Source organism: Netta rufina (genome assembly GCF_964035555.1).
Source record: "Netta rufina genome assembly, chromosome: Z".
NCBI lineage: Eukaryota > Metazoa > Chordata > Aves > Anseriformes > Anatidae > Netta > Netta rufina.
The window spans coordinates 40,882,116-40,897,972 of NC_140126.1; the positions used below are offsets into that span (position 1 = coordinate 40,882,116).

The 15,857-nt window shown below is 40.2% G+C and overlaps 1 protein-coding gene across 1 annotated transcript in view; it reads right to left on the bottom strand.

Annotated features, from left to right (window-relative positions):
• Nucleotides 1–15,857, bottom strand: part of PTCH1 (patched 1) — a 66,349-nt gene that overhangs the window by 9,040 nt on the left and 41,452 nt on the right. The window contains exons 16-20 of the mRNA XM_084305681.1: nucleotides 10,734–10,876; nucleotides 8,546–8,729; nucleotides 6,778–7,058; nucleotides 5,124–5,261; nucleotides 2,190–2,332 (exon numbers count right to left, since the gene is read on the bottom strand). Coding sequence (XP_084161807.1) covers nucleotides 2,190–2,332; nucleotides 5,124–5,261; nucleotides 6,778–7,058; nucleotides 8,546–8,729; nucleotides 10,734–10,876 — 889 coding nt within the window. The remainder of the gene's footprint in view (nucleotides 1–2,189; nucleotides 2,333–5,123; nucleotides 5,262–6,777; nucleotides 7,059–8,545; nucleotides 8,730–10,733; nucleotides 10,877–15,857) is intronic.

Consider the following 15,857-nt stretch of genomic DNA (forward strand, 5'->3'; position numbering starts at 1 on the left):
TCTTGTTTTGCGTCAGCCAATTCAAACATAAAGGCTGAAGTACTATGGAAGAAGAGGAAAGTGCACAAGTGGTTGTCCTTTCCCACCATTGAGGGCTAAGGTCTGGGATCCTTCATGAATACCAAGGTAAACCTGTCAGTAAAAGGAAAGCCTTGCTAGTTGGTATTCGGCACAGCTGGGGCTCAGACTAAACTTAAGGCTGCGTTGTAACTAATGATTTCAAGGACTCGGTCTTGGTAAATTCCTGGAGGACAAGGGCTAGGAGAAGAACTGAGGGCAAGTTTGCTACTAATGGGTCTGCTGATTACATTGTCTAGCTGGCAACAAACTTTACTGCCTCCGCCTTTCCACATTTGATCAAATATATCAGACTCCTGTAAAACTACAAATATCCCACTATTATAAACATTTTGGAATTTCTGATCTGCATTAGCAAAAATCAGCAAACCAATCTACTCTACTAACATAAACCACCAGAACTTTATACTGGGACAGAAATCAACAACAGGCATTAAAAACATTTGCATCTCATCCATCTAACACTAGGATAAACAGCAGGATTTTAGCTCTGACCACTTGGTGTATACAATGTCTGTTAATTTACTTAATCTTCCACATTGTTGGACTAATCTATCCCCTTCCGGAAGTTTGGGATCTTCTTCACCCACTATAACAATACTTGGGCTCTGATAGTTTATTTTACTGTATTTTTTTTCTAAACAGGGCAAACTAAAGTCAGATTGTGCTAGAAAATGAGAAACTGATGGCCCAAAAAAGTAAAATAACATAAGTTGAAAGGTTGAAAGGCACATTTTATATACTAAGAGAATGTCCAGTCCAAATTTGGCATGACGGGCTGCTACAATCATCCATTTGCAATGACACAAAAATATTCTTGCCAAAATCTGGTCTGTTAAGTAGGAACGTAAAACACCAAATGTACCTCTGTAAACTTAGGTTAAATCTGTAAGTAACCTGTATGTCAAACACCTCCACCTCTTACAAGATCAGCTCCTAAAAGAGTAATTCTAACTTATTTCTTCAACACCAATAAAATAAAACATCCTGACCTCAAAAAAGGCCTATTATACTTTAGGAGATGCGGTATCTCTCTAACAATAATCCACATGCAGGTTTCATGAGGTCCAACTACAAGCCTCCTGCCACCTTGCTTTCTTCAGATCTCTTACAAACATAAACAAAAAATCTTAATGAGATTTAGCAGCCATTCTCTCAGTTCCCGCTTCTGACATTTTGTTCCTGTTGTCAAGTGGATGTCAGCAACGTCTGGTCATCTATCCAGCTTACGTCTACCTAAGTAGTTTTGTCAACTTTAAGACAACTTGTATTTGGCCTGGTTCTACCTCAGTTCTGTTTTAGGTCTTAAAATATATTTTTTTTCATGCTGTAGTTTGCCACAAAGAAGCTGTGTTACTTCTAAGATTAGCCATTTTGCAGAGTTCCACAGGTTGCTTGGAATAGAATAGGATCTGTTTCACTGCACTTCTCAAATTCCCCTCAGAAGAAAAACTTGCTCTCCTCTCATACTCGACGAATTCACATTCTTAATTAAATCCACAAGAAACAGTCTGCCTGTAGTTCTAAACAGAAGGGCCTTCAGGCTTTGCTTTACAAAATTTTAATATGAAGTTCTGTGTTCATACTTATGGTTCCCTAGCTCCCAACCAGAGCTTTCTTTCTCTCCGCTTTCGGCACTGCTGTAAGCCTCATATAACGAAAGAGAAGGCCCAGAGAGCGACGCTTGCAGCACAGTTGCAGCACGTTTGTAGGTTCTTGGGTCCTTTCAACACAAATTTTTGTGCATACAAGAAGTCTGGAGGATCTAAAGGTTAAAGGTCAAACCCGGCTAATACCAGACAATACTCGCTATTTTGAACTGATTCAAATCCAGAATTAGCCAACTTTGCTAAAGAGGGCCATTTTTGTTTCCTTTCATGCTGGGAGTCAGATTTTCCTGGAACAGATTTTAATACCAGCAATGGAAACACTACTATGTCTAGCATGCAACAAGGAGTTAATAAAACAGAAGGAAAGCAGGACCATGATGTAAGCATGCTTGACACACCATGCATAGTAATAAAATGACAGATACACTGAAATGACTAAATATTAAAAGCATACTTATTTTTATTTTAAAAATAAAGTCAAGACACACGCAAATGCTTTACCTGACAATAAAATCAAACTCTGATCCTGCGAGCATTAACACTCCAAGCAGAGTGGACACAGCTCCATCCAGCACTGGTGCAAACATATGTTCCAGGGCAAGGACAGCCCTATGGTTCTTGTCTCCTATGGCAGTTAAAAATGCCTGTAAAACAATGAAATTCATTTCATTACACAGATACATACAACCTGTCAAACAGTCTCTCTCATAGCATGCACAGTTTTTTGCCAGTTAATTACTTCAGTCTACAGTTTATGAAAATATCTCTGTAGCTGGCTAACCTTCAAGACAGGGTCTGAATCTGCAGTCATAGCACATAGCTGCTGCTGAAGTTACACGACCAGAGCAAGCACTGATTAAAGAATCAGAGCCCTAGCAATAATTTTTTGAAACAAAGCCTGCTTGCACCAGTAGACTTTTCATGTTGCCAGCTTTGCTTTTTTCCACCTGGAAAGAATTCATTTCATGGTGAGAGCACTTCAGGTGTAAAAATTATAGAGCTACTCTTCAAACTCTCAAGGGGGCATGGCTTCCATTTCTATCACGGGAAGTTTGCTGTAAAAATAGCCAACACTGACTGAAGTTTTCCTACACAAACCTAAGACCAGCAGCCCTTGTTCAGTTACGTCCACCCATGGTAGCATTTATCAGTGAATCAGGTCTTTCCGTTATATGCAAAGAAGTGTCCACTGGTACAGTGCATTTCTTCCTCACAGGTCTGAGGATCAGACATCACAGGAAGGAAGCACCCAACTGATGGAGAATTGCCAGTGTATTCAGTGGGATTGGCATGAAGTAACACTAGACTGTGTGCTGTTTTAACACCTCTGTTTCACTCAAAATTAATGTTTCTTGCAACTTTTACTACTTCAAAGGTAGCAGCCCTGTACATAAAATTGCTGTAGGAATAGTACTGAACAGAGTAGGGCATGAGCAGCAATATAACTCATGAAACGTCTTTCTCCCTAAGTCTCCTTAGTGAACAAGCTGCATCAAGAACACTCAGATAGTGTTTCTTATGAATTGGTCTCCTCATTGTACAGCATAACAGTTTAAGAAAACAGCAATATGATATTCTCCCTGTGATTTATAAGGTCTCTCTCCTAGGTGAATTCTCTTGTACCTACTAATATATGTGCTCACGAAGCTACCTTCCTCATGGTCCTGGTATTTAAGTATCCCTTCTCTGGCAGCTTATTTTCACTCACCTAACAAAATTTGGCTGAAATCAGTCAACATATTAAAAAGTTATTTGGTGGAACAAACAGACCAAAACCAGGTACTTATACATGCGGAGTGAGATTCCCAACCCTCCGTTCTGTAGGAAGCCCAAACATGTAATATTAATCTTTAGTATTGGACTAACAATGGTATATGGAAAATTAATGTGTCTGGGACATTTTACATCCCATATACACAAATGGATCAAGAATCCCCATCAGGGTAAAGGCAGCTGTCAATGAGATGACTCTCGTGAATGGCAACTATGGGAGCTGTGGGATTTAATCCACAAACATACTAACACATTATCTAAACCACATACGTGTATGTGTGATTTTAAAGGATGTATAATACAAGGGTCTACTACTGACTCAGAATTTACTTGCAGGAACTAAAAAAAATGAAGTTACAATTCATAGGTGACAGCAGAGAACTGAGCCACAAGTGGACTGTGAATTACTCTTCAACAAGTTCAATCCAAGTTCTGTACCAACAGTGCCTTTTTTTTAAATTCACGACTGGTGTATATTCATTAAGTCCTGTGAATATACTGCTGACCATCATCGGAGGTCTACTAAGCATTTACGTCAAAGCCTGTGTTGGAATGATTTTGACACCAGACTCAATGTGAAAAAACACCATCTTAAATTCACTTGGCACTTTAGCTTCAGCCACAAGTGATTTTTATTTATATATAAACAGTACTGTAAATTAAATTGGTTTATTTCCATTTAGAAACAAACAAGCGTTTTGTACTTCTGTATTCTAATTTTCCTGCTTTAAAATGTCACTTCTATGAAACTGTGATTTCTTTCTTCCTCTTGTGCAGCTGGTTTCTAAAACTTCCCAATGTATCCAGTGCTGGCGAACACGTTTACCTCCAAAAGTCTAACTATCCGTAGTGTAAGGGGAAAAAAAGCGTCACCACTTCAGGGATCCGGTTGCTCCTATTTAACCTCCTTCCCCTACAACTTTCCTTAAAATTATTTTTTTTATCATCCTGCCACTTCTTGTGCCCCGATTTTGTATACATGTCTCCAGTGTGCTAAGATCTCCTTCAGTTCTCATCTCTTTTTGCTGAGTGTGCAAAGTATTGGAAAGTTCAGCGCTGACACTATCAAATGTGAACACAGAAAAATAGCCCTTTAATCTCTTCTTCATCATTAAATACAGCAAGATGAGTTTTGCAGATCTTGATCGCCCAAAACTGCCCCCTTGCAAGAGCTCTGTCATTTTGCCACATTTGTGCAAATCAGGTTGACTAAGCTGGGTAAATAAGTGCACTCTCAATTTGGACACTTAACTTTGCAATAGTTGAAAATGTTTATATAAACTGCATTTCTTTTTTCCTCTGCTTCTCCTCAACACATTGGAAAACTATTTTTCTACATATTTCATACTTGTGCCCAACAGTTAATGGGTTCTGAAAAGAAGGTGCAGATTTTTCATGTGGAATATGAACCTGAATCCATTCGAATTTTAGTGGCTTGGAGACATTAAATGACAATGTGATTTTGAAAATCTCCTTTCAAAGGCTGCTATTCCACAGGATACAGAATGTACACGCAAGAAGAGTTTCTCAGCACTGAGGCAACAACAGCCACACTGCAGACAGTGACCCGGGAAGTCTTATAGTGACCATGAGGATTTGTGATCTGAACATAGCCACAACGTTATTTTAAAGTACTTTGAAATGTCTCCTAGTTTTACATACCAAAGCAACATGAACAGTGAATTCCACACCAATCCCAACAGAAGCAATCAGGATAACCACAGGCACTGCACTCAGTTTTATTCCGATTAGACCCATCATGCCGAACAGCTCCACAGTCATCAGAGCCAGCACCACCACCTAGATGATTTCAAAGAGCTGTTAGTAACTTCTCATACTCTAGGCAAATGAAGAGAAAGATATTTCAGAACAACATGGTGACTATAAAAGCAGTCCTCTATTGCCAAAGACAAAGTAGTTTTCCTTGTTTCACTGTGCTCAATGGCAATGACTTGCTAAAGAGCTGGTTTAAATTATACTTCTAAGAATCAGTTACCTGAGCAAGCATCAATTTTCTGTTGACTACAATATAACAGTGATGTGAAAAATAATTTATTCTTCTTAATTATGGTTACTCATCAAAACCTACATTCTCTTTTTCACCTGGTTCTCCGACTATCTTTCCAGAAAAAGTAATTTTCAACTATCTTTACTGGAGTTCTTTTTGTAGAACTGTGTATGTAAGTGAGGATGGCTCTTGAGAAGGTTTAAAGCCCACAAGAAAGTGAATGCTGTAATCAGCTGATGAGGCTCATGTTACAGAGGGGCTTTGAGCTTTTAAGATACTTGGAGGGATTGACATGAACAAAGTGAACAGTTAAATCTAAGGGAAAGCTTTATTTTTCTTTCATCTACCTTGTAAAAAAATTGAGGAAAAGGGAGGGGAGGAAATCTGTAGAATCAACTTTAAAGTTTCTAAAACCAAGCAAGAAAAAAAGATTGACATACTTATACAAGCAGTGGTAGACTCTGAAAATAAACCTCTTTTCTAAAGGAAAAAAAGTATGCACTACAATAAATGATTTTATAAGTTAATGAATCAAGAATAATAACATAAATTGCTTGATTAAGTGCTATGAAAAATATTCTAGACTAAACATTTACCTTTTAACATACCTGTCGTATAAACGTACATTACAAAAACTAGTAACCATTTTATGCTTTTCTACTTCTGGCATTTTATAAACCATACGATAGTTTATGGAATTTAAACATAGGAACCTCATCATTCAATTTAACTTGAATGTTTACTGTGAGACTTATGGTGCCTTGCAGAAAGCATGGAGGAGTATTCTCTTCAGTTTAGAGTTTTATGACTCCTTCTCGTCAATAGCCCAGTTACACTCCTTCCACAGTGTGCACTGTACAGCCTAACCATTTCAGCTTTTCCAGAAAGACTGCATTCAGAAATTAGGAGGAAAATTTACAGGCAACCTAGTCACAAGCAACCACCTTGAGAACTAACATTGTTTGATAAAAGAGGAGAAGGAATAAATAATTACAAGCAACTTTAACAAAATTCTTAATTTTCCTCTGTCTTTATCTCCCATGTTAGTATGCATCTAAGCAAGGGCAAAAGTTTATGTGCCTTTATAAGAAACCTTTAAAGCTGCAAAAAAGGTGGCCAAAGGATTAAGGTTATTGAGGCTTGTACCTTTAGCGTGAACCCTACCCCCTCAAGTTGAATAAATATATAATGAATGATGCAATATACATACTCCACCAGAGGCCCAGACATAAACAAAACTTCCCGACTACAGCAAGAGCTATGCTGAAAGGAATTTGACTTCAACAAAGACCCTTATAATAAACTTACAATGATCCCAGCCGTCCAGGGGTTTAGGAGGAAGAGGGCACACACCAGAAACGTGCAAGCCAAAACCACGCTAATGGATAAGAGGAGCCAGTGGCGAAGCCCAATGTACTGCTCCCAGAATAGAAACGGGTAACCATTTGGGTAGCTGGCGATCCCCAGGCTGGTGTAGTTACTACAGATAGCTCTCACTTTCTCGATAGCTTCCACAAAGTCAGAAGTTTCACGCAATCCATTGAGGTAGAAAGGAAACTGAGCGTATTCTATGGGCTCAGCTGCTGGAACTAAGAAAAGGATAGCAATGTTTAAATGCATGTTTGGGAAGAAGATACACTGAGAGCATGATTAACAAAACACTTCATTCTCCATAGAAAAATATTTAAAGGTGTTGAATTTAAATTTTATATCTTTGGAGCAAGCAACATTTTAAAAACTCTAAATACAGGAGATGACTATATGTAACATTGCAATACAAGGGGAGGAAACCAGTCTATATTAAGTTCCCTAACAATTTTATATAATTTAAGAGCAATGTGTTTAAGCTTCCTCAGTTATATAGTGCTTTTTACTGAATAGCTCGCCAAAAGTCCCTATCTGCAACAGAAAATAGAAGATCACGTCACATTAAACATTTTATCCAAGTGTTTTATGCAAGCGCGGTTCCTTTGAAATCAAAGGTTATTTCCCTGAGATTGATTGAGGTCCACTGACAAAAAAAAATAGAGGAAAGTGATACTCAGTCAGGTTGGTTGGCTTTTAAGATTTCAATTGAATACTTTGAAATTCAGATTCAGAAATCCATGTTTTGTTACTGATGCAAATGACTGAAAAAAGCCCTAATATAAAAGTAATGGTTTAGTGAGGAAATACATAACCTTTTATCCTTTTATAATTTGACAAACCAAAGCTCTCCATGCTTCTTTTTGAGCTCCGTGCTAAGTCTACTGTACCACAGGAAAAAAAAAAAAAAAGCTTCCACAACAAGCATTTCGTTACTGCCGTTGTGTGTTCCAGACCCTGCAGGGTCATTCAGTTGACTTGCTAAACATGATTTGCCCTATTATAATCTCAACTATAAATTTTCATTAAGACAAGACTTGGCTGACTGCCACAAAGCTCTAGGGTTCAGATCCACTGAAGCACAGCTAGCTTGTTACCCAATCACATTTCCAAGTGCACCAGGCCTCCCCCACATGCCCTCTCCACTTCCCCACCGGTGTCCAACTAGCAATCTTCCCAATAAATTCAAAGCTGAAGCAAAGCAATGCAACCTAGCACTACTACTCAGGAAAAAAACAAACAGCATGGAATAGGACTGCTCCACTACCTAAGCAGCTCTTGTACAATACCAGTATTGGTAGCTTAGACGTATGAGCTAACTTGATAAAATCCCTTGGCTATTAAAAACTGAGGACAAGCACGATATAATCTGAGTGATAACACTTTGGAGCGACACAAGCAGCAATTTCAAGCAATCTCCAGGTTTCTCTCACAAAACTATCACGCAGCATTAAAAAGCAATTCTTATTACCAGTTTTTAGAGCTTTAAGCTGTTATAAAACTCATTTTTCAACATGATAAAATCCTGCAGTGGCATCACATTTGCAATGGTACATTTGTCTCTCGAGGCTACAGAGTAACACAATATATTGTTCTGTTTATGCTTCTGAGCCCTGTACAGCATCAACCAGCTCGAGAGTTACTGGTCCTTGAAGGAAGGAGTGGGGGCACTTATATAAACTGTAAGACATTAAGATGAAATGTTACTTACTTCTCAGCCTTGTTTCTGGCATATAGTCTGCTTTGTCATGGACCCATTCTGGGCGGTGAGGCCGGATGTTGGCTTGAGAGGCAGCATAGGCCACAGGGTCATTGCTAACCCAGGCTGTCAGGTAGATGTAGAAAGCATTTGGGTTAATGATTCCATCTGCATCCACCAGACGCTGTTTAGTCAACTGCAAAATGGAAAAATTAGAAGCCTTTCAAAATGGGTTTTGTTTTTGGGGCTCTTGCTGTAAAACTTTTAACGAAAAGACACATATATATAGGAGGGGAAAAACAAAGAGCATGAGCTTTCAACTGCAGTGACTTATCAGTGAACTGTTGTTGGGCAATATAGAAGAAACCTAAAAAAGAACTAGTGCCAGTAGAAAGTGGTTATTTATAAATTAATACTCAGATAGAATTTACTATAACCACTAAATCAGCAGACGGTTCCAGAATAGACTGAACCAATTAAACCTGAATTCTAAAAGCCTGCAGCCAAGAGTGAAAAACAACCAAGTTGGAGACACATATTTAAAGAAAGGGAAAGAAAATCTGGCAAGAGTCCCTATACACGTCTGTGTGCAGTTAACCTCTGTTGTTAACACTGAAGGAAATGCCACCCAGTAAATGGAGGAGAGCTATAAAAATAAAACAACATCTGTATAAATTTTGCTAACACTTGCCTCCTATGACCTATGTATTCAGAAAATGCCCAGCATCAAGAAAGCAGACGAGTGCCCTATGCTATTTGGGTCACTGTGGGCAACTGTATCTGTGGGGTAAACAGCAGTGGTACTCTTCGAGGGTTCTGAAGCTAAATGCTGCACAGCTAGGGCTCTGACAGAGGACTCCGTGGATGAAAAGTATTGCTTTTTTGTTTTGTTTTGTTTATTTAAAATTCTGGCTGGGCTCCAGTTTCAGGTCTTTTTAATGAAATGAAAAACAACAGTGACAGCCGTTAAAAAAAAGCTGGATTCCAAAGATCTGGATTCAATTAATCCACAGGATATGCAACAACTGTATGTCTTCAAGCTGTCTTTGGAACTGCATAGTACAGGGCTCAGCCCCTGTGGGTGCACCACACTTTTCTCCCTCCCAGGCACAGGAAATTATATCAGCAGCTGTAGTCCAATCGCATTTGTTCCACCGCGTACCTGGTACACACTGCTAAACAAAACCTCACCAAAGGTTTTCTCTTCAACCCCCTTTTCTTTCCTTAATTCATAGCTGAAGCTTCATTCAGACCTGACAGCATGTTGCTGTATGGCCCTGTGTTTTACACACCATAGTAACTTTGAACAATGTACTCTGTAAATCTTTCACCTTTAATGCCAGCAAAAGAGAGAAAGACAATAAGCAGATCTGCCAGGACGCTCATTAGAAAGACTGTTTTTTTGCCTAAAAGCACAGTGGGTCAATAGGGATTCTAGGGCAGGAGAAGCTAGATTATTGCAGATTTTTTTCTTTGAGGTTTTAAGTATAATTTTAGCTAAAGGAGTCAAACCTAATGTGTTTCCACCTACCAATGGCTACAGCAGTTACGTCCTGTGATGACCCTATGAAAGCATGTCAGACACATTCTATTTAAGCAGCTCAGCCAACTGCCATTGCTGGTTCTACTACAGTATATCTGTATTTAGTGATGACAGTACAAGAACATATTATCATTCATCAACATCCTTCTTTAAAATTTAGGTTTTGAATAAACTGGTAGGAACTAAGCAAATGATTAAAAATGCTAGATGCAAAACCACAGCAAAAGCTGAGCAAAAAATGACCCTGTAAGGAAGTTTGATTCAAACCAGCAGCAACGCCTCTTAATGCAACAAGGCTGATGTTGTCTCTGTGTCTTACATAGGACCAGGCTCCATCTATCTATGGATGCTATGGATGCAGCAACTCCACAGCTCCAGTGAGAAGAGAGAGTATTTTTGAGACGGGAGCAGCATTTAACACAATTCGCCCAGTAATTACCAAGGACAAGCATTCCCAGTGTTGACTTTGAACAACCTGCGACACAGGCAGCTAATACTTAACTCTAGCAAAGTCAGCAAGACCACACAGAATGGTGTAACTGAGGTGTTTCAATTCTTAAAGATGAAAAAGGGACTATGACATGCTTTTTCCATCTCTCCCCACTCCTGATGACTTGTGCATTCCTGTATAAACCAGTATGGACTCTGATACAGTACCTGGCTGATGTCAATGGGCTTTGCTCTGTTGCCTGTTTGTACCAAGAGTTTGTAAGCCAGAACAGCATCATCTGATCCGTTTTTATAATTATTGTAAGTGATCTTCCCAGTTTCCCAGTCGCTGTCAAATGCATCCTGAAGTCCTGAAGAGTTAAGAAAGTCAAGAAGAAAACAGAACAAACGGGTAAGAAATCAATCAGAAACAAATTTCAGTAGAAAGAAAGAATGACTTTCTTCAATGTAAACTTTGACCCTGTATAGCTGAAGCAGGAAGCAAATTATCCATCCACAGCCTCCCAGACTTGGGTTCCTCACTCACTCACAGTCTTGTAAGGTAAAAGTACCACTTCTATGTCCTGTCTTGTGCAGAGAAAGGCAGGAAAACAAGGTGTAAGGGAGAAGCCTCAACACTCTTCCCACATTGTGCTGACCAGCAAAAGTGAATTAGCATACCACAGATGCAATCTGTGCTGGAGTAACCATCCTACCCTCAATGTGTGGAGGAGATCTGAGGTAGGATTAGGACTCTCAGGTCAAGAGTCCTTCTCAGAGACTTTCTCAACTTTGCATAGCCTCACCATGGCCTGACAGGAATGCTAAATGTGACACAGCAACCTAGCACTCTGCTTGGAGAAATACGTTGAGAAGAATTAAAACTAAAATAAGTGTTTACCCTCGTGAACGACAATTCCAGAATCATTACACAAAAAATCCACAACTATATCTGATTTATTGCCCCCTTCACATACACCCTCCTCAAAACAAAGCTAACAGGGATGGTGCCAAAACAGAAGGGTCCGGGTTCAGCCCTCATTTAACATCACTGCCTACCTGAAAGTTAAAAACAGAGGGGCATTTAGTCCATTATCTGGAAGAGAAACACTCTCTGTGCTCCCCCCTCCCTCACCAAAATGCTGGCCAAGAGTATTAAGGCACAGAGGAGGAGGACACACACCACTCTCATTAACTGTTTTGGGCTACTGCAGAGCAGAGGCAACAGCTCCTACGATATAACCAGAAATTCCACTACAAGGGGAAAAAAAAACACACTCAAACTTTCAACTTCAAACAGCAACTCAGCTGCTCCTCGAGCGCAGCGTGAGTGAACATGATTTTGTCAATTTGTTCCATCTGTTCAACTTGTGTAGCTAATACAAGTCGTGGGATCTGCTGCCAGCACATGTAAAGATCACAGCCAACACCTATTCACTCTCAACTGTTATTTTCCTCTTTGCCACCCTTTAAGGGGGAGGGAACACCTCACGGCACAAATTTGGATCAGATTTAGAACAGGAAGCCGCAGCCCGGTACAAGGAGGCTCTGTGCGAACAGATGACAAACCGCATGTCCAGGGAAGGGAAGGAAAAGGCCAGGGGGTGGTGGCGGTGGTGGTGGTGGTGGTGCTGGAAATCACCAGCCCACCTCACAGCTGCAGCAAGGAGCTGTAATGAAAACCATCATTACAGATCTGATAGGTTAGCTACAGCTGTAAGAAGATAAGAGCGCTGGAAGAGAAAACAGGCCTGGCTGACACCGCCCCTGGGCCTGAGTACTTGCTCCCGTTGACAAAACGCTTCCCCCACTCCCTGAGAAAGCTGCCTCCTGTGTTGTCCTGCAAAATTGCACCCTCCAAAAAAAAAAAAAAAAAAAAAAAAAAAAAAAAAAAAAAAGCCAGAAAGTGGGGAACAAAGTCATGCAGAGGGCCTGGCAAATCTGCTGCTGTGGCACCTGGAGGAGGATGGTTCATCACCAGGCTTCCTGACACTGCCAAAGGAGCTTCACAGCCCTTCTCTAAAAAGCACTGCCTACTGGTGCTCTCGCAGTGAGGAAAATGCTGTCAAAGACGTGCAGAAATACAAACCCGTCCCTCCAGAACACAGCTCGACTCTGCCTCGGTCTCTGAGGAAGTGGCGAGGTGAGAGCATTTCTGCTATCATCATCATCGCGTAAACGGAAGGACCACCAAAGAACAGCTTGAATGTTAAGTTACAGCAGAAATGGTTTCCTTCAGAAAGAGGAGCACATGAACTGCTGTGCTAGACAGTATTTGGGGTGGAACTTCCAGACCAACGTGCAGCTCCTGTCATGGGGCTACACTGACACGCAATACCCAATACACTCCTTTGCATGCAACATTACCGATTTGTGGTTGCACGGTATGTTAAAAAACAGGCACGTACATTTTATGTTACTACAGTGGATGGAAATTCAGCTCTTTCAAGTCTCCCCCTTTCCGCCCCTTTGCTGTTCCTACAAGTTTGATCATCCTTCAAAGCCTGTTCCCTGTTATGTCTTTATTACGCAGATGGCTCAACCACCTTACTGCTTGGGCCATTTTATTACTGACCCTGCTGAAACTGAAAGTCTGTGGAAAGAGTATCAAGAAACCACACTCAGTTCTGTCTCATTTCTAAAGAATTTCAAAATTTCAATAATTAAAATTTACTGTAACTCTTTGAAAATAATAGCAGAGTTGCTGCTTACAAAGCAAGTAATACATTTATTATATATTGTTTCCACCAATGATTTAAAAGGCCTTTAATCTACTGTAAAGATAACTGAGATTGCTGAAATGTTTCTGGTCAGAAAGATAAAAGTAATTTGTTGACACTGTTCTGCAGAGAAGTTTTAAAAAATAGTAAGGGAATTTTAAAAATGCTATATTACGGGATTTTTTCATGTTAGCAATGTCTTTTGCTTAATACTTCAGAAGAAATCAAAATCCTCCCAAATTACGTGGGATGCTGGAATGGAGGTGACGAAGCAATTCCTACCTACCCATGTGAACAGCTGGCACCATGTAATGTGAGATAAGATTACTCTTTGCAGAAGCAAGCCTTATGTCAAGCCAGGAAATTCAAGCTACCTCATTTACATTCAGTCACTTACAAAAATAATGCCAACATCCCCAGTTTAAATGAACGATCGTATTAACTCTCTCCTGTTGCATTTTCAGTAGCAGAAAATATGTTAATATGACTAGACACCAGGAAGCCAAATACAAGGGAACCTCTGCCAAAGGAAGTGTGTTGGGCTGATGGCACTCAACTGTAAAGAAACTAAGTGTATGGCTAAACCAAGGATGCTGTCTTCATAAAAAATGCTTTTGTTCATACGCTGTTGCTTCCCTCCAATACATTCTGTAATCTGCTGGACAAACACATACATGTCAGAAGGCCACCTTGAGCCATTAATCTCACTGGAGTACTCAAGTACTGAAGTACTCCAGTGAAGTCAGTAGGAGTTAGCCATTAAGTTCAAAGTTACCCTTACTTCAATTATTCCACTCTCTCCAGCACGTAAAAATGCAGCAACAGAACTGCTCCCATCCCATAAAGGATCCTCCTTGGATCCAGCTTAGAACTGCACTCTGTCTGCAAATTCTGTTTTCACCTTCCCTTCCATTACTCCCTTGGGTTCAGTACCATTATGACCATGTATCTTTCTGTTAATTAGCATCTGCACCTCCAGATAATCCCATAACTATAATGGAATTGTTTTACTATAATAGTTTAGTTCCCCTTTTACATTAATGCCCTGTACCCTTCTTCTTTACTGCTTTGTAAATGCATTATCTGTAAAGACAGCCCTGAGTCATTACAAAGCAGCTAACTGTTTTGTCCTAACGATGCCTTCTCCTTCTCAGGGGAGGTAGCGAGCAGTGGTAAGGACACAGGCCTAAGTGCTGAGTAGTAATCATAATGATTAATTTGAAATTTGTGAGCGATCAGCAGGCAAAACAATGTGCCCTCGGTCACAGAGCTGGCACGTCCACTTCAACCACCACAAGCCAACACGTCCAGCCTGGGAATGCCCCTGACCATGCCCACGTAACGTTTTAGCTCTGGGCACCCAGGGTAGTAGGACAACCACAGCTCCTCTAATGTGGGAACAGCAGAGGGCAAGGAGGGAGGGCCTGCAGGCTAATATGGACCAGGAGGGGAAAAGTAACCACGGGCAACATGGAGAGAACAGGAACACCCCTAAAAGACTAGTGCAGACTTGAAAAGGTCATTTATGAACATGTACATGCAGCACAGGGAAGGAGATGTGTAGGCACTGGGTGGTGGGGCATGCAGGCAGTCCTTAGCACTAGGAGGTGATTATGGAGAGGCAACCAAAATGGAAGAGATCCAGGAAGGTAAGTGGTAGGCCTGGGCGAGGAGGCACACAGCAACCCCTGGAGCAACACCAAGTGGGCTAGCCTCCAGAGTTTCACTGTGAGCAAAGAAGCAGATCCAAGGGCACCTTTTCCTCATTTTATCATTGGCTGGCTATGCTGAGATTCAGCACTAATACATGAAGACTGTGAACACAGTCTTCTCAGATTCCTACCTACCTCACAGGTTCCACAGGGGTGGGACCAGACACATTTTTCCCTAATGTTCTGGACAACAGAAAAAATAACCACAAAAGAAATACGATAAACAGAAGCATTATGAGAGTTTGGAAAAGCATGTAGAAAGATTCTTGCTTACAAAGCTATAAAGAATATTAAGGTTCCAATCCAGAAAAACATATAAGCTATGTTGAATTTTCTTTCTGCTGGTCTTGCCTTCCCTTGCAGCTCAATATGCTTATGTGAGCAAAATATTTCAAGTAAAACTTACAGTACTTACTGTAATGAACAGATCCAATACATGTAATAAACACTAAAAAAACAACAGAACTAGTAGCTGAGACCCTGCTCTGCTTGATTTTATCAGTGCATTGAACACCCAAGAAAATTGGTAACTTTGTTTATTATGCATGTCACTTAGATGCCACTTCTTTTCTAATACTGCCTAGGATATTTTCAGAAGGAAGAAAATACCCCAAATACTGGCAGCTATGCAAATGTTTTCTAAGCTTCATTGGCTACATTGGTTATCTGTGGACAGTTATGGTTAAAATTTATATTTTCACTAGATCAGCATAATTTATTTTTCTCTTGGCAAAAAGCTTCCTGTAAATTCTTCCAACAGAAAGGCAGAGGTAGGACAGGCATATTTCTAGGCAGAACGTGTTTGCTTGCAGCACATAACTGTTAAATTTGCTGAGATGTAATTGTACCATTTATTTTAAATACAAAACAGTTATTTGTCTCAACACGTGTAATTATAATATCTTTAATATATTTAATAA